This window comes from Pomacea canaliculata, linkage group LG13, assembly GCF_003073045.1.
Source record: "Pomacea canaliculata isolate SZHN2017 linkage group LG13, ASM307304v1, whole genome shotgun sequence".
Taxonomy (NCBI): Eukaryota; Metazoa; Mollusca; class Gastropoda; order Architaenioglossa; family Ampullariidae; genus Pomacea; species Pomacea canaliculata.
The window spans coordinates 22,476,452-22,496,625 of NC_037602.1; the positions used below are offsets into that span (position 1 = coordinate 22,476,452).

The 20,174-nt window shown below is 40.2% G+C and overlaps 1 protein-coding gene across 1 annotated transcript; it reads right to left on the minus strand.

Moving 5' to 3' along the window:
- Nucleotides 1-328: 328 nt before the first annotated feature.
- Nucleotides 329-20,122, minus strand: LOC112553589 (metaxin-1-like). Its single transcript, XM_025220926.1, has 8 exons — nt 19,973-20,122; nt 19,438-19,507; nt 14,426-14,502; nt 12,840-12,932; nt 6,696-6,875; nt 4,294-4,370; nt 1,488-1,645; nt 329-1,265 (listed from the first exon to the last, which is right to left on the minus strand). The coding sequence occupies exons 1-8, from the start codon at nt 20,060-20,062 to the stop codon at nt 970-972; spliced, it is 1,041 nt and encodes a 346-aa protein (XP_025076711.1). The 5' UTR covers nt 20,063-20,122; the 3' UTR covers nt 329-969.
- Nucleotides 20,123-20,174: the final 52 nt, after the last annotated feature.

Below are 20,174 nucleotides of genomic sequence, written 5' to 3' on the forward strand. Positions count from 1 at the left end.
AGACACAACCATCTTTAGTGCTGACAGATGTCTCACATTTCTTAACTCACAGAACACTTGACATCAAGAACTGTTGTAAAGTAAATAAGCCTCAACTAATTACTGTCTCTCACCTTCTGCCACCTGTCAGCTTATGCTAACATGCTTACTACCAACCCCCTGATATTTGTCAAGTGCCTAAGACTAGAAACACTTCATCACTTCAGTCACCAAAACCTGACAAAATTTCAAGGTCTCTAGAAGAAGGAAGAGCCTCATGAGGTAGGATTCAGTCCTCTTAACTAATATCAGCCAGGCACTATGAATACTGATAAAGAACTTGAACAGCCTAGGAAGTAAACACCTTTATCAAAACAAATATATCTAGCATCATAAGCAAAGAAGGCATACAAACCAAGGCAACCTTTCAGTCATCACCTCACTAAAGCTATGTCCTACAGTTAAGGCCTTTTGACATTACCACCATAACTTCAGTCTGTTCCAGTTTGCACCAGCAGTGTCAAGTGTACTGTTTTCCATATTCTTCAGCTAATCCTTATACAATTGGATTCTGCCTGTTTTAAGGGAGAAAACTTCTACATGAACAACGGTTTTTGAATGCAACTATTCACGTACAGAAAACTTGCTTTCATCTCTTTTTACAAGTCCTCCAAGTTTGCAAAATAAAAAACACGTATTCATGACCCACATTATACATGGATAATGAAACACTCTTCTGAACCTTATCTTTATACATACTGGGTTGATGCATGCAATAACAATAGTTATCTCTGGTCATCATTCCTTCTTTCATGCTCCTGTTCTCAGGCACTTGTCCACCCTCTCTATGCATGATGAAGGCCTGCATCTTCCTCAACTGTACCAATTATACCATACAGCTCTGCTTGCTTACAAACACATTATTGGGCAGCCAAATGTTGCCAGGCTGCTATTCCTTTATATGTTATTCTTTACCCATCAAGCCTGAACCTACTGTTGATTTTCATTCTGCTGTTCTTCAAAAAGAGGGTCTGGCGCAGAATCACCAGATGGTTGATCCTTATTGGACCTCTTAGTGCTGCTTTCTGACCAAGCAGTTTGTGTTTGCTGATACTCCACAACATGTAACTGGATCAGTCCACTCATGAATGCATAGCCCAGCATGGCTGTGATGGCAAATATTGCAGCCAAAATCATATTTCGACGTTTGTGAGGAAACTCTGCATCATCTGTGCTGATATCTGTTCGTCGACCTTCGTCCTCTTTCTGGTGTCTTGCTTCAGTCTCTGCCAACAATCATTTGAAGAGAATCTTGATGTTTGCATGAACAGTTTATAATATTTCTCAATAATCTACCACAAGCAAGAAAACAGAGCAGAATGAAAAATCTTTCACAGCTCTTAAATGATACAATACATACCCCGATTTACATCAAGCAATTTATGCAAATAATATTTATTTATTCTGTGACAATAGAGTGGCACATCCTACATAAACCTGGAACCCACCTGGTCTATTTGGTGGAAAGTAGCGCTGTAGTATTTCGTTAATGAAGTTCACCAAGTTGTCACACTGCTTTAGATGTGTTTGTAACTGGTTACTGGGCAATGGTGCTTTTAGAATTGGAGCAAGGTATCCAAACATAATAGCATCTAAAGATGAAGGTCTGAAAAAAAAAGGGGAAAAAAAATCAATTTGCCAAAGGGAAAGCAAGGAAAAGCTCTGGCTAAATGTAGATACAGCATGTCATTTTTTGCACAAATATGCAAGAAACTTATGCATACCTGTGTGCACACACATATATAGACACTTATTTTCCTTCGTATCTTCTCATTTTTCTACTGGTCTCTGACCAGGTGTCAATATTTGACGTTTATTTTCACATTCCAACTATTTTTTTTTTTTATGCTACAAAACATCATTAATGTTGCAGATTCTAAGAATACTAGTCGTGTTATACAGTATTACAAAACATACATCAAATATTCTGTCAAGCATTATTAATGTTGCAGATTCTAAGAATACACACTGAAACCACTGTTATACGGTAAAACCTCCCTACTGAGACTTGCTAAAATAAAAAAATCCACTAACATCAGGTCATAACTTGTCACAGATTTAGCTGTAGTTGTAGGCCTAAACCACAACAAAAGTGTGCAAATGACGGAAGTTTATCTGAATGCATATGATGTCAAAAGATGCGTGATGTGAGAGAGCAGTTGGCAGGTTGTTAGAAGAATGTTAGTTTGAAGGACATGAACAAAAAAAAAGTACGGGAAGAATATGAGAATATGGATTTGGATGTCCCAAGAGATGATGTTTCGAGAGTTCATTTTGTTCTTTGGAATTTTTTACTGTCCCCAAGACATCAAACAGTGATTTTATTTTTAGAAAAAATTAACTGTTTCCAGAAATGATATAGATCACAGTTGGGACTTATATATATGTTTTATTGAGTAAAGTAGGCAAGTCATTTTTTTATTTGTGTGAAAGAACATGCAATTGTTCTGCCCTGTGAGTGTGTTTGAAAAGATTTATTTGGTACAATATACATGTACCTTGCTAGACAAAGATGCTCTTTTAAAATGCAATATTTATATTTGTTAACCTGATTTCCTGCAAAAAAAATACAACAGAGCACAAACAGTTGGTCACAAGAATTTAACTGTTTTAAACACATGACTCCTGCAACAAAAAGTCATTAATGAAGTACAATCGACTTATATGCACTGTCCCAACACTGAAAGTCAGATCAGATCGACAAAACAAGGTCAGGCTAAGTGAATGCCCAACCAGAGGCACAATCATATTAACCAAATGTTGCATATACATTTCATATGAACTTCCAAACTAAAGAATAATGACAAAGACTTGAAAAAAAAATCATTTAAGAGTAAATCATATTCATGCACCCTTTTAGGTTTTTAACCTAAAGCTTGCATAAACAGTACATTTAGGCCTGGATCGATTCGACTTTAGGTGTCAGGATGATATGCTCATTATGGCATTGATTCGACTCAGGAGGGTGGTATGACTGGACCAATAAGGCTTGGGTCACAATGTCCAGTAACCTAATGAACAAGTAGCCTCTTTGAAAATGTACTTTATTTATTTTATGTGAGTTCTGTAGAAGTTCATAATATAGGGTAATCAGTAGGCCATGAGCAATCTAATTTCAATAGGTGACTTCTGCTAAAAGGCCATTAAAAGAGCAAAAGCTAAGTTGGGTTATTATTAAGTCATAATAGAGGTGAGGTTCATATATCAACATTACATCCGTGAAAGATTTTTGGGTCATAACATGAGTTGTAACTGAAAAGAATACTAGTAGCTCAGTATATTAAATATCATTAGACTAGGATATTAAATACTATTAGATTAAGATATTAGATGTTTTGTTTCATTTACGTATCTACTGTTTTACATGTCTACTCATTTTTTTTAAAATGGGTTGCTTTCAACACTGGCAGGACAAAGTACAGCACCCACTGTTAGAGCAGCACCCAGTGTTAGTACAGTAGCCACTGTTAGAGCAGCACCCAGTGTTAGTACAGTACCCACTGTTAGAGTAGCATCCAGTGTTAATACAGTACCCACTGTTAGAGCAGCACCAGTGTTAATATAGTACCCACTGTTAGAGCAGCATCCAGTGTTAGTACAGTACCCACTGTTAGAGCAGCACCAGTGTTAATATAGTACCCACTGTTAGAGTAGCATCCAGTGTTAATACAGTACCCACTGTTAAAGCAGCACCCAGTGTTAGTACAGTACCCCCTGTTAAAGCAGCACCCAGTGTTAGTACAGTACCCCCTGTTAAAGCAGCACCCAGTGTTAGTACAGTACCCACTGTTAGAGCAGCACCCAGTGTTAGTACAGTACCCACTGTTAGAGCAGCACCCAGTGTTAGTACAGTACCCACTGTTAAAGCAGCACCCAGTGTTAGTACAGTACCCACTGTTAAAGCAGCACCAGTGTTAGTACAGTACCCACTGTTAAAGCAGCATCCAGTGTTAGTACAGTACCCACTGTTAAAGCAGCACCCAGTGTTAGTACAGTACCCACTGTTAAAGCAGCACCCAGTGTTAGTACAGTACCCACTGTTAAAGCAGCACCCAGTGTTAGTACAGTACCCACTGTTAAAGCAGCACCCAGTGTTAGTACAGTACCCACTGTTAAAGCAGCACCCAGTGTTAGTACAGTACCCACTGTTAGAGCAGCACCCAGTGTTAGTACAGTACCCACTGTTAGAGCAGCACCCAGTGTTAATACAGTACCCACTGTTAGAGCAGCACCCAGTGTTAGTACAGTACCCACTGTTTGCCAAACATGTACTCCTGGCTTCCCAGCTTGTAGGACAGCAAATTCAGACACTCCTTGGCTTCTTTGTAGATCTAAACACAAGGCAAACATGTGCATCACTAAAAGCACAGAAAATGAAGAAAACTGTGTTTGATGTTTATGTACCAATCTAGCTTTATTATTCTTAAAGGAGTTTACTGAATATCAAGCTAATAAACACATCAACTGAACCACTTGTGGTGATTCCTCCTTACAATGAACATCTAGCTCATGAACACATCAAATGAACTGTTTCTAGTGATTCCCCTTACACTGAATAAAAAGCTAATGAACACATCTATCAAACCACTTGTGATGATTCCCCATTACACAAAGTATTTTTTCAGTGTAATACAGAGGCACGGTTCATCTAGCCACCTCAGACCTCTCATCTTCTGCAACAAGACCTCCTAAACTTACCATAAGTGTACACTCTTGCACAATTTAAATGATTACAGAACACAGTGTTTTTGATGACGTCAGAAAAGCCCATAAAATGGAGCACAATTAAATGCTCTGGGCAGGGCTGAACAAGTCATCATAGATGCTTCTGCTACTACACTCATCGAGTAATGGCAGAGCAGACAGAAAACTTAATGAAATTCAGTCCTTATTCCAAATTATATGGTGCAGGCACCTTGAGTTATGCCAAAGGAAATACAAAGCCTCCAGCTACTCTGGTCCGTTGGTTTACATAATGCCAGCAACTAAGGCTATATCACATCGAGAGAATTTCCTTTAAATGAAAGGGTAAAAATGAAGACCCTCAGGTGATATAATAACACCACCACTTACAACATAAACCAACAAAAAAGTAAAAAGGACAACATAAAAGCAGTAACACATTTAAGATGGTGTGATGTGGCCTAAACCAAAGCAGGCACAGAGGACTTAAGAAAAACAGAGTCAGCTGTAAAATCTTGCTGGCAAACATTCTGGGTGCCAGGACAAGTAAATAAAACATTCAAACAAGAGACATAAGACAATATAAGTTCCAGATGGCCAAGAGAAAGTGGAGGTTTACCAGCATCTTCATATAACTGTGTACAGGAGTGGTGGGAAAATTATTACCCTGCTTAATAAAAATTTTAAACATTTATAACTATAGGAAAGTGATCATTACCACATAGGATGTCATGTGCAATCAAGCTGAAATAGAGTAATAATATTGGGCTGATGACTGACAAATCTAGAGCTAAAACTGTGCTGCTGTATGATCGCCAAAAGGTGTTTGAACAGTAATTCAAAAGTCAGAAATCATTTTCTACTAAAACTGATCCCAACAACTCCCCTCTGGTGTCACCCAAAACCCTACATCATACGGAGTGGTTCCTACTGAAGTCCCCCAAAAGGAGGATGGGAGAAGGAAGTTGTGTCAGGAGGCTTTGTCAGGTTTTGTCAGGACATCCAAATAGAAGGTGAGACACAACAGATAGTGATAGTCTTGCCCATAGTAACCCAGGAAGCAATAGCTTGAAGAGGAATGGAATTGGCTAAACAAAAGGTGGGAGCAGAGAAGAGCAACCCCACCTGAGTGACTTCAGTTGGCGAGTTCTGATGCAAAATATTCTTATATATTCTTAAAAGTGAAAGAGGTGGAAGGTAAGAGATCTATAAAGCTATGACAGAGGGAAAAAAACAAGATGCTAGACAACAAAGTTCTTCAAAGTTAGCTCAGATCCCTTGACAGCTCCACTGAAAGATAGAAGACATATGTTACTTATTCGAGGAAGATGCAGAGCTTCTCACTGAAGTAGAAGAAGGCAGGGGAAGAGAAGGCGAAGAGACACATCACTTACCTACATCCATCCCCTGCTTACCAAGGGAGGCAAAACAATTAGAAACAGAGCAGAATCAGCTATGGCAGTCTCAGACGTGATATTGAGTAGTGGATTTTGGGCATGTTTTTCTTTTTGGTTGTGTGCATTTCTTGTCTGTCTGGGGTGTAGTATGTTTGCATTGTGGAGATTTTGTACTACATGTCTTTGGGTGTTTAGGGTTTCTGAGGTGCAGGTTGTGTTGCTTGTGTTGACTGTAAGGAGTGGGTACCACCACAGGCCGTTGGTGAGAAGTGGCATAGTGTGAGAGTGTGATGAGGCCCTCAGAGGAGATCCATGTCATCTCTGCTTGGATAGAGATAGAAATGGACAGCCATTTTGCAACAACTGCCATATAGGAGGTGGAGCATGGTGTTGAGGTTGCTCCTAAGACTACATTCATATAATGTTTTGCACAATGTTATTCCATCACAACTTCCAAAAATAGTTATAGAAATTATACAAGTGTCAACTTAGTAATTCAAGATGGGAAATAGGAACTAGATAAGTTAAAATGTTCCTAATATATGACTACATTTATACAATGTTTTGTACAATCACCTTTACTTCAACATCACTGTCAGATATATTTTCTCCACCTTTGGTAAGAAAAACCCTCAGTGATGCTGCTTTCTGTTTCTGGCTAGGCAAGAAGAAGTTTAATGGAAAAGGAACGACTTTCGCATACCAGGGTCTGGTGAAGTCCACAAAAGTTTTCCCATCAACCCACCACAAGTGTAGCTGAAAACAAAAAATATAAACAGATTAAGTTGACATATCACTGTCTACAAGGATGCTTAAAGACCAAAATTTCATTGTTCAGCAGGAAAGAATGGATTGGAATGGATTGGATGTGAGGGTACTTGTTGGGGCAGATGAAAGCAAGTAGTGAAGAATGGATGTGTGTGCTCATCTCCCTCTCTCTTTCCTGCAACGACCTAAAACTTATGCCTTTGTCCTTCTCAACCTCTCACAATGAACACGTGAGCTAAAACTGGGGCTTTCAAGTCATTCTCAACCTCTCACAATGAACACAGGAAGGTGAGCTGTTGTCATGATCAAGGAAGGTCAATGTTTTAACATCAGAGGAAAAACCTCCCAGAATATTCATTAACATGGTGTTAAATTGAACCCGGATCCGGCAGAATTGTTGATCCTCATGGTTGCTGATGATCTAGTTCTATTATCAAGTACACCAACGTGCCGTCAAAATCAGATAAATTCTGCCTTGTGACATGTCAACAGCTTGAACTAGAAATTAATTGATAAAACTAAAGCGATGGTCTTTAGAAAATGTGGTTTTTTAGATGAAGGGGAAAATGGTCTACTGGGAAGAAACTGCTGGAGATGGTTAATATGTGTATTTGAAATTCACCTTCATTACAACGAGCTCCTATCAAGAAGTGCAACATTTAGCAATCAAAGGGAAAAGAACTACAATGGATATAATAAAAGCACTGAAAAGGATCAATAATATAACAAGACAAACCTTTTTTAAATTATTTGACTCCACTGTTCAACCTGCCCCTATGGGACCTTGGGATATGCTTGCCTAGCGAGCATTGTAAGAATAGGGTCCCTGCCATCCAGCTAGGCATGTTGTAAGAGGCGACTAAGGTGGACACCTCACCTAGAGGTAAAGTAGGTTGTGGTGGGGCTAACAACTCCACCATGTTAAAAAAAAGCCTCTTATAGAAACTACAATCAGAAAATTATCACGGATGGCAAAGGTAATGAACCACACCAGGAGACTGGATTTACGATGGACAGCCAAACCCGAGAGGGAGCTGGGGCCCCGACAGTGGATTTACTCAAGCTAAGGTAAAAGTTGAGGGTGGGGTGCTGGAACGTCCAGACCTTGTACCAGACTGGCAGGATGCACCAATTAGTCAAGGAATTTGACAACTACAACTTGGACATCCTGGGAGTCAGTGAGGTCAGATGGACCGGCATGGGAAAGAGGAGACTAGCGTCAGGACATACCATCTTGTTCTCAGGAAGATCAGATGCTCAGCACTCTGAAGGAGTGGCACTACTCCTCAACAAGAAAACTGAAAAGGCACTGCTGGAATGGAAGCCTTATGGACCCAGGCTTTTGAGAGCAAGATTCCATTAAAAGTACACCAAGATGACAGTGCTAGCTTGCTTGCTATACACCAACAGAAGACTCCGAGGCAGAAGACCAGGATGCTTTTTACGATCAGCTCTAGGCAGCCTCGGAGAGCGTTCGAGCCCATGATATGCTGCTCATCATCGGCAACCTCAATGCCAAGGTGGGAAGTGACAACACCTGCAGGGAGCATGTCATGGGCAAGCATGGAATTGGTACCATCAATGACAACGGAGAGAGACTGGCAGACTTTTGTGAAGAAAACAACCTACTGATTGGAGGCACACACCTCCAACAAAGACATCCACAAGCAATGTGGACATCACCAGATGGGATCCAACAGATAGTCAACCGAAGATGAAGGAGTTCACTTCTCAGAGCCGACATTGCAGTGACCAACTTGTGATAGCCGCAGTTTCTCTGAAGCTACGTCGATGCACGTCAGCAGAGAGTGGACTCAGGCAAACTGAAAGATCAGCCACCAAACGGGCCTTTTGCTATTGAAGTAAAGAACAGGATCCAGACACTAGACCAACAAGAGATGACCTTAGACGACTTCAATCGAGTCTTTGGCTTACAGTTCAGAGAGAAACATTAGACGAGAGAAAGTCAGCCAAACAAAAAAATCAACAGCACTAGATCTGAACGCCTGAAGGAACAACACAGACAAAGAACTAAACAAAGAGGTGACAAAAACTGTAGAGACATTGGCAGCTGAAGCTGAAAAAGCAGCAAGAAAAAATGGTACAAGATAAACAAACAGCTAAACAACGGATTTAGAACAGTGAGTGCCAGTTGAACTAGAGGGGAGGAAGGAAAACTACAGCGCTGGACATCCAGCAGCTATAGACCTTGGAAGAGCAGCAAAGAGGGCAGATGGAATTTGAAAGCAGATGTGAATGTGACAGCTCCCAAGCTGACTGAAATCTTCAGGCAAGTTTGGGAATCAGGCAGCTTGATTTCAGCAGCTTTTCAGCAAGATTGTTTTGTCAAGACTAACTGCAACTCTTGAGAAAGACCTTTTCGCCCTGGGCGATCCTGCTCTGCTGTGACAGATTCTTTGAGCAGAGCAATGAGTGGAACACACCTCTGCTATTTGCCTACTGGGTGAAACAATTCCCCTTGGTGATTTTTGGCCAAACGAAAGGCACCAATTAGTCAAGGAGTTTGACAACTACAACTTGGACATCCTGGGAGTCAGTGAGGTCAGATGGACGGCGGAAAGAGGAGACTAGCGTCAGACATACCATCTTGTTCTCAGGAAGATCAGACGCTCAGCACTCTGAAGGAGTAGCTCTACTCCTCAACAAGAAACGGAAAAGGCACTGCTGGAATGGAAGCCTTATGGACCCAGGCTTTTGAGAGCAAGATTCCATTAAAAGTACACCAAGCTGACAGTGCTAGCTTGCTATGCACAACAAATGACTCGAGGCAGAAGACAAGGATGCTTTTTACGATCAGCTCTAGGCAGCCTCAGAAAGCGTTCCAGCCCATGACATGTTGCTCATTATCGGCAATCTCAATGCCAAGGTGGGAAGTGACAACACCTGCAGGGAGCGTGTCATGGGCAAACATGGAATCGGAACATCAATGACAACGGAGAGAGACTGGCAGACTTTTGTGAAGAAAACAACCTACTGATTGGAGGCACACTCTTCCCACACAAAGACATCCACAAGGCAACATGGACATCACCAGATGGGATCACAAAGAACCAGATAGACCATATCATCATCAACCGAAGATGGAGGAGCTCACTTCAAGATGTTAGAGCCTACAGAGGAGCAGACATTGCCAGTGACCACACTCTTGTGATAGCCACAGTTTCTCTGAAGCTGCGTCGATCACGAGGAAAACAGGCACGTCAGCAGAGAGTGGACTCCGGCAAACTGAAAAATCCAGCCACCGAAAGGGCCTTTGCTATGGAAGTAAAGAACAGGTTCCAGGCACTAGGAGACCAACAAGAGATGACCTTAGACGACTTCAATCGAGTCTTACAGGAATCAGGAGAGAAAATACTGGGCTTCCAACGGAAAAAGAAAGAACAGTGGATCAGAGAAGAGACATGGAAGAAGATAGAAGAGAGGAAGTCAGCCAAACAAAGAATCAACAGCACCAGATCGGAATGCCTGAAGGAACAACTCAGACAAAGATATACAAAACTTAACAAAGAAGTAAAGAGGATGGCAAGAACCGACAAAAGAGACTACATAGAGAAACTGGCAGATGAAGCAGAAAATGCAGCAAGTAAAAATGACCTGAAGACACTGTACAAGATAAACAAACAGCTAAACAACGGGTTTAAGAACAGTGATGTGCCAGTGAAAGACGTGAACGGTAATGTCATCGAGGGAGAGGCAGGAAAACTACAGCGCTGGAGAGAGCATTTTGAGTCGGTTCTGAACAGACCAGATCCCCCTCAGCTTGCAGACATCCAGCCAGCAGCTATAGACCTTGACATCTGCACAGACCCACCAAGCCTGGAAGAAGTGACAGCAGCAGTCAAGACAATGAAGAGCGGCAAAGCACCAGAGGCAGATGGAATAACAGCAGAGATGTTGAAAGCAGATGTGAATGTGACAGCTCCCAAGCTGACTGAAATCTTCAGGCAAATTTGGGAATCAGGGCAGGTCCCTGTTGCGTGGAAGACAGGGCTCATCTTCAAGTTACCCAAGAAAGGAGATCTTGGAGACTGCAATAATTGGAGGGGCATAACACTTCTTTCCCTCACCAGCAAGGTCTTCAGCAAGATTGTTTTGTCAAGACTGACGGCAACTCTTGAGAAAGACCTCCGACCACAGCAAGCAGGATTTCGCCCTGGGCGATCCTGCTCCGAACACATCTTCATTCTGCGACAGATTCTGGAGCAGAGCAACGAATGGAACACACCGCTGTACATCAATTTCATCGACCTGGAGAAGGCTTTTGACAGCATCCACCGCGAGTCCTTATGGAAGATCCTGAGGCATTACGGAGTCCCTGCAAAACTTGTTCAGGTCATTGCAATGCTGTACAGCGATTTCAAATCCCAGGTTGTCTGTGACACGGAGCTCACAGACCCCTTCAACGTCAGTACCGGGGTGAAGCAGGGCTGCATTCTGTCGCCGTTCCTCTTCATCTTGGACTGTTCATCAATGGACTGGATCATGAAGACTTCCACCGACAGTGAGAGGAGAGGGATCAGATGGACCATGACTATGACAGCAACAACAGCGCTGGAAGACTTAGACTTTGCTGATGACATTGCTCTGCTGTCACACCGCCACCAAGACATGCAGGAAAAAACAAAGGCCTTCTCAGAAACAGCTGGAAACCTTGGCTTGAAGGTCAGCACAAAGAAAACTAACAGTATGAGAGTGAACGCCAGAGTCCAAGACAGCATCAAACTAAATGGAGAAGAGATTGAGGAAGTTGACAGTTTCTCCTATCTTGGGTCCAAAATGTCAGACACCGGGGATGCGGAGGTGGAGATTCGAGCCCGACTGGCGAAAGCCAGCCAGGCCTTCGCCTCACTCAGGAGCACATGGAAGGCAAAAAACATCAGCCAGAAGATCAAGCTGAGAATCTTCAAGTCAAATGTGATCAGCACCCTCCTTTACGGATCAGAATCTTGGAAGATGACCAAAACCATCAGTAACAAGCTTGACGTCTTCCAAAACAGATGCCTCAGGCGCATACTTAACATCTTTTGGCCAAACACCATCACCAACGAAGAACTCCACCGAAGAACTGAAACCGAGTCCATCACCATGCAGGTTCAACGAAGGTGTTGGCGATGGATTGGACATGTGCTCCGCCAGCAGACAGCAGACCTTTCCAGAGTCGCCCTACGATGGACTCCAGACGGCCGAAGAAAACGAGGCCGCCCAAAGGAAACTTGGAGAAGAACAGTGGAAAGGGAGATGAAGGGAAAGGGCTGGACATGGGGTCACCTACAGCGGGTTTCAGCCGATTGACAGCGGTGGCGGACTCTGGTTGAGGCCTTATGTGCAACCTGACGCACGAAGAGGAATAGATATTGTTCAACCTGAGCCTTTATATGCAGCTGAAATATGGGGGCTCATACAGAATGATAGCTCAGTTAAAAAAAGTGCACTTTTCGCTTGTAAAAAGTTTTTAAATGTCCCAGTCCGCACACCATCATTTATAGTGCATGGAGAACTCGTGTGCTACCAATCTTTGGTTAAATTCTGCATAAAAACTATTAAACTTTGGCTTCGCCTTATGCTGATGAACACAGATTATGTACCCAAACAAGCATATAAGCTACTGTACAGCCTTGACTCCCAAGGTAAAAAGAAATGGGTTACAAAAGTTCAAGTAATGCTGGGATATACGGGCTTCAACCATGTATGGTTAAACTAGGGTGAGGGTAATCATAAAATGATTTTGCTAGCTATAAACACATTAGCTACAACTTACCACAAAATACTGTTATCACATGTTCTACTCCCACTAATTTCAATTTAATAATGTACCTATTTTGGCAACAGTTATTCCTTCTAGCATTTCTCATAATGAACACACATGAATGTTTAAACATACCTACACATAACCCCCACAAACTATTTTTAGGCTGACAAGCAAATACTAACAATGGCAGGTAGAAGTTTTTCTTCTAACATTGAAGAGAAGGCAACCACATCAGCACTCTGCTTTGTTGAAAGCTCAAAGTCAGATCCCCAATTCTGCACAACAATCATTTGAAACAGAAAGAGATGAAAAACAATGCCCTTTGAACATTCTTAAAATTATCACACATGCATTTAGGTTGTTCTCCTAGGCTGTAAAATTTCATAACATTTTCAGAAATCAGTCAATGTCATTCAACAGTTAACACACACATAAAATCATCCTATAGTTTTGTTTTAATCTATGAGAAACAATTAATAAATTAATGTCTCAGCACTACTGACCCTACCAGAGCACAAAGGGTTATGTCTGTTATAAGATCAGGCAACTAAGTGGCTGTGCATCAAATATTCCAGACAGAAAAAACAACAATTTTTTTTCAAATATGCTGCGCTTGGTGACAAACTTAATTTTTTATTTAATCTTTGATTTAAAAGACAATTTTGCTATTAAAACCTTGCCTGACAGCTTGCTCTTTAAAAACATATTTTGAGATTTCGGCAAAGCTCTTTTAGTACCGCAATGTAAAGAGTTATATAAATGTCAGCAGCAGTTTGCTGTACAAACTTCAAACGTCACTGATGTTTAAACACTATTATTTTGTGATATTATCAGAAAGTTTATTTTAAACAACAAAAATACAAAGTAACCTGGTAGGAGAGAACAAAATCCATACATGCAATTGCCAGCTTTTTCATATCTGAAGCTACTTTTCTTGTGATATTCTTTTGTGCACAAGTCAGAGGTCAGAGGGTCATGGACTCCATGTGCAGTGGCCTCCCCGCCCAAGTTAAATCAGCTCAGCTAAACTAAGGGCAAGAAATAATTCTCACAGAATGTTTTCCTGTTTCACAACAGAAACAGTTATTTTGAGTATCAACTGTAATAGTTTTGATCCTTTGTAATCTATGTAATAAGGATGGTGTCAAAGTTTTAAGTGTTCTGTGATTTCTGTATTTGCTTTGTTCGCTCTAGGGCACGTGGGAAGGGGGATAACCTTTTTCACTCCGAGCCATTTAGCTATTTACATCATTTGAGGGCGATACAAAATTATCTACCTAAAATTTAGCCTGCTCTATTTGGTCAAGAGTTAGTTTCACTACAATGTGCTCCATTATTGCAATGTATGCAAGCCCAGCCTGTCTGCCACTGCTGTCCTCCGAGTCACCACAATCCATCTTTTCGTAATTAAGTGCAGGGAAAATATGCTCTGCTCCTATAAAAAGCATAGTGAAACAACTGTCTGGAGTCTGTAAAATATATGTTTGCAATTAGAAAATTCCTAGAGGTGACAAAATATAGAGTAACAAAGCCTTTTTTCCTAATGAACAATTTTCTGTTTGTAGTTGTGCAGTAGTACAATAATAACAACATGTTATTTACAAAGTATCTGCATACATGCTACACATCCAGACATGCTTGCATATGCACAAATAAACTCAAAAGACCAAACAAATTGTTCGATACCCTAGCTGACTTGATTTCTTTAGACTGGAATAAGAAAAAATTGAATCCAAAACCGAAGTTTTAAAAAATGCATCTCCAGTACCTGCTTTCTCAAGTATGCGAAAATGTCTTGAACGTTGGTCTCAGTAGTCTCCACATGCCGTAAGCTAGGCAGCTCTCCTGATGATAGACATATAAGATTTTCACAAGCTTAAATCAATCCGCAAAACAACAAAGCACAACCAAAGAAAGCTTTTTGGACAAGAGCTTTACTGTGTACACTCACTCAGTTATAAAATGAGCATGGTGACATTTGTCAGCAGTGGCAGCTTGTAATTATGCAAAATTACATTTGTCCAACCTTCACCAGGATGTCAGCCAATGCTTACTGTCTGCTACAAACCTACTGTATATATTTTCATTATTTTTGTTGAATGAGAATGAAAACCGTGGGCAGATCGTGAATATTTTGTGTGTGTGTGGCTGGGCACAAACTTGGGTATGAATGTCACATGCGGCCGTTTTTTTCTTTGATTAATATGTAATGGTCAGGGCAGGTAGAATTGCCCCTGTAAAGAAAAATGCCACCAAGCAACCATCCAACAAGCAGAGCTTGAGTTACCGACCAGGAAAACAGCATAGTGTGAGCACACCTCGGTCAAAGTCAGAACAAATTTGTTTCACATGAAGAGACAGGCGGTCATTTCACAAAAACTCAGGCCATTGGTTTTGTGTGCAGCAGTTCCTAAGACATGTAGTTGGTGAAGGACATCTACGACCCAGTTCTGAGAAAAGAGAAAAAAATTCTACGAATTTCTAAGCAGGGTACTAAGAAACAACTCAGAACACTCCTAGGTCTAATTGTCTAATATCGCTGCTATGTAGCCAATTTTGTGTCAGAGCTGTTCAATGGACAGTCGAAAGTGCACAGGCACTAACTGAAATACAAAAGGTTTTGTCCTCTCAGCCGATACTGGCTCTACATCAAAGAGGCAAGCGCAGTTGGATTAGGAGCAGTACTGTTGCAAGAACATGGAGACCATCTCCTCCCGGTTGCTTATGTCAGCCGGAAGTTGACAAGCACAGAAACAAGATAGAGTACAATAGAATGAGAGTGCCTCACTACTCTCTGGGAGATTCTAAAGCTATCGTGACATCTATAGGGTAGGGAATTTACCATGCAAACATATCAAAACTCCCAAATCATACGATGGACATAAGTGCTAAAAAAGTTCAGTTTTCGGTGAAAACTATTAAAAGGACAGCAAATATCCTATCCAATTTTCTGTCGAGAGTGGAATACAACCAATCAAATTTTCGGGCCTCACGTGCAGTTTGGGCTATGCTCCCCTCTCATCCAGGTGGACAGGCGTGGATATTTAAGTCCGACTAAGAACAGCCAGGGGGCTGGAATGTTAATGAAACTAGGCAGTTACCGCAAGACCTCTGCTGCATGTGCGAAGAGTGGAACACTGTGCTCAAGTGAGCTTGAGGTACAGGACAGCTGGAGCAGGCGTGAGGAAGGTGTACGGGACCAGTAAGATGTGTGTTGAACAAAAGTAATCCACCGCCAACTTGAGGTTACGGACGAGTACCTTGGAACAGCCACCTACCTATTCAGGGGAGGGACCATCCTGGGAGGACTAATGCACAGTCGGAGTGGTTTTCACTTTTTCAGCCAGAGCCATTAACCCTTCCTTCCACTGACAAGGGGCAGAAACGTGAGCTGTCATGGGACTAACTACATAGGACAAAATTGTACAGTAAGACTTTTCCACCTTGGCAGATAAGCGAGGAAGGGGGATGATTTGGTCCTTCTCTATTTAGGTACGATTAGTTTCTTCAGCCAGGAGAACAGTGAAGTGTTTGTGGTTTTTCTTCTCCCCTCCCAACCCTTACCTGTGCATGTTAGGGAGAAACATTGAGCAGTGCTCTCAGTACATAACAATGACAATGATCAACTTTATTTGTCCCAGTGGGCAATTTAAACATGGGAAGGAGCTCTAGTTACAGTAAGTTAAAAATAAAAGTAGAACAAGTTCGCTGCAAGGTGCGGCTTTACGATGTACATAGGTGTCATATGGAGTTGTAACTGTTTATGTTCTGGTTAAGTCAACATGGGTGCTTAGTGCACCTTTGAGAAAAGTGACGTTTTACTACATTTATTTTGGTGCATTTTTAACAGCACTTCATATTAATATTTGGAAAGATTGATTGGGTGCTTGATTGCGGTGCTGGAATTGGTACTTGAGCCTTTTGAAAACATATTTTTATGAAGTGTCATAAGATTGTTGCTGCAGTTGATTTCTTAAATAATTATTTGTGCGACTGGGAAGGGATGCCCTAAGCTGAAGTGATCTCATGTTTTGTTTCTGGAAAGAATGTGAATGTTCACATGTGGTGTGCAACATGATGGCATCATTGAGGGGCTCCACTCATATAAATGGCAAGAGTGATGTTGAGAGAAAAAGGGTGATTTTTGGTGCATGTTGCGTGTCCTTCTATCTAATGAGGCTGCGCCAAACTGGCTTGACAGCTTTCGTACTCCACAATTGTTTATATACTTGGTTGTAACTGCAGTGGATATGCAGTTTGTGCTTGTGTTCATCACTGACTGAACTTTACTTTCTGCTGTATTTCTGTGACCAACTATAAGAATTATGTCAAGTTTTGTTCTTTAGCCATTCTTCTGATTGTTGCCAGCATCAGCTATTACTTTTTCGGCTTCAGCGTTCTGTAAGTACGGAAACATTAACCTCTCATAGGAGTATTTAGCTAGCATCGAGTTATTTTAATTATGAATTGCTTTGCTGCGCGAAAATTATTCAGCAACAAAGACTCCCATGGAGAGCTTACAAAATGTTAGAACGATTAGACAATAATGGAAAGCAAAACTGGGTATCTGAGATCAGGTTACTTCTTTTTAGATATGGTTTTGGACATGTTTGGCTAAATCAAGGAGTGGAATCAGTAAGCAATTTTATAAAATGTTTTAAACAAAGATTGATTGATTGCCACTGGCAAGAATGGGATTTTATAATCAATGGCAGTGAAAGGTATAGTTTCTATAAGTCAATTAAATCTGCGACTCACAGAGAGATGTATTTGAGTTTAGATGTTAATAGCTTCATCAGAAATGCATTAGTGAGAATTCGATTTGGTATTTCAGATATAATGACACATACTTTAAGATATTCTGTCAATAATATAAGTAAATATGCCTATGTGTCAAATTGTTGAAGAGGATGAGTTCCATTTTATACTATGTTGTCCATGCTTGAAAGATCTGAGAAAAAATTTCATTCACCAATGTACTACACTAGACCAAATAATTCCAAACTGCAGATGCTTATGTCAACAAGTAATGAAACAATACTGTCCAATCTTGCCAAGTTTTTATATTTAGCGACAAAGAAAAGATATGCTATTCCATGATAATAACACTATGTATTTTTTGTAACATGTTGAATCCTTTTGAATGGGCCCAAAGGCCTAACAAATAAACTATTCGTATTCGTATTCGTAGATCAACTGTTTAATCTACAACTATAGACTTTGCATTTGCAGATCTTAAGTTATTGACGATGATTTGCTCTGTGGACAAGAACTAATTCTAGTTATATATTACACATTGCTCTACTTTTATACGAACATAATAATGCTTTGTGAATCTGAACTATGAGCTTTAGATCTATACCTCGATCTTGCACATCCTAATCTGTGAAAAATGACGAACAGTTGAAACCCTTAACACTGCACACTATTTTATTGATGGAATTCTCTTCTGACAGCTTGTGACCTCATTTTTAGTTTTCAAATAGGCATTTTGCAGGAAGACCGATGAGCAGCCAAAAGAAACAAAAGAAGACCAAGACCTATTAGATCCATTATATGACTGAATGTGGTGGGGACAGGATCATTTGCAGCCTGGATCAGTTTTTCAAATGATTTGCGCACGCTGGAGCATCTTGTTGCTAAATATCTTTAATCTCATCTGCCATTCTCCAGTTAACGATTTTGTATATTATGTTGTGTTCGTCCATGTCTATTTTGTGTTTTTTGTTGGTTCTTTTTATAAAGCGCCATGAGCCTGTCCACGGGACCAGAATATGGCACTATACGAGTTCACTACAATAATAATAATTCATGTGAAACCTGCTGACTTAAGTCTACCTCGGTTTTGATTTTTTAATTTTTTTAATTAAATTTTTGTGTTGCATTTTTAATTAGTGTATTTAAATAATTGTTGGATTTTTAAGGGGTGTACTTTTCTGTCCAGGTTTTTCTTTTATTCTGTTATCTTTCTGTGTTTGTCGTTGGCTGCACCAGCACTGGATCTAACTGAATTTCAAGAGGGGCGGCAACTGTGAAAAGACTATGTGTATTGTGGTTCTTTGGTGGAGCTCTGGACCTGACGGCAGAGGCTTAAAAAGCAGACATGCATATAAGTGAGGTTTAATCAAACACTTTTACCGTAAAAGCGTAGGTGGTATGTGAGATTAACTATGTGTTTTCATGTATAGTTAAGCATTTTTATTTGTTATTTTTTTAATATTATATTCATTTCTTAAATTCAGAATTTTTTTGGCGGTGTTTTAGTCTAGACATACATGGCTATAGAGCCTTAAGTGACAGTGTCATTTTTGTTTGACCATCAAGCAAATCAAATTCATTATCTCTATAGGAAGGTCAAAGGCTATATTTAATTGGTCTACAATATTCTACAGCATGTTCAATTTTTTTAATGTTTATTCTCTGCACTATAAGATGATGTCAGTGGCTCTAAATAATAAAAAAAACTATTTTCTCTTACACAAAAATTACATAATTCCTACAAAGACAAATGCGTAAAATGTTGGGCTCCCTCTCCCACATTTAACCTCTCCATTTCTACATCCTTAATCAGTTGTCAACCACATCAAATGCATGTGTCTAATTACTCAATGAATTAATCTTGACTCAAATAAAAAAGGTGGCAGAAAGTTAATACAAAATCACAGTTGGAAAATACCCAATGATGATGGGTACACCAACCAGTTTTTATATCTCTATATACACCTGTGTATGCGTAAATAATATATACAAATAATAAATGCAGTCTTAAATATATTGTACCTGATGGTGATTTCCATGGATTTCCAGTGATCTTTACATCAACTGGCACACCAGAAAATTTGCAGTAAGCCTGGAACAAATTTTTTTTTAAAAACCTGTTTGTTGTCTTTCAGCATTAGTTAACTCTTTAATGTAATCAACATTTTTATATAATAATAAATCACTAATTTTTTTTAAAAAACTCTTTTTTACTGGTTAAGGATTTGTGTTCTTGCGGCTTACCCATTAATGCACCGCATTTGACCATCCATGGCTTTGTATTTAATTTCTTCTGATATCTTTTCAATATTGCCTAAGACGTTGCTTTGCTGTTTGAAGCATTGCGTCTCATGACAAAAACACCGTCAGTGTTATAAGTTACCTCGTCCAAGTCAGATGGTACACTTTTTATTTACATTTCTCCCTGTGTCACTGGGAAATGAAAGTTGAACGTTGTTTACTTTAATTGCGTCTGCTCAAGATACCAGAAAGAGACATGTTCGATATCTCAGTGTATTTTGTTTAAAACGTTTCAAATAATTTCGTCAAACGTTACCAAAACGGCAAGGCAGTTAGGGTCTATGGATGGTAATCCCCAATCTCCCTTCCAAACTTGAAGCTCCATTCTGTCATCGCCGGCCGCCATCACGTCCTGACCTTGACTTTCACTACACTCGGCTACAACTTTGTAAAACAAATAGCATAAAGACCATGCATTTAAAATGTCAGAAATATACAGTTGTCTATATTTTATTATA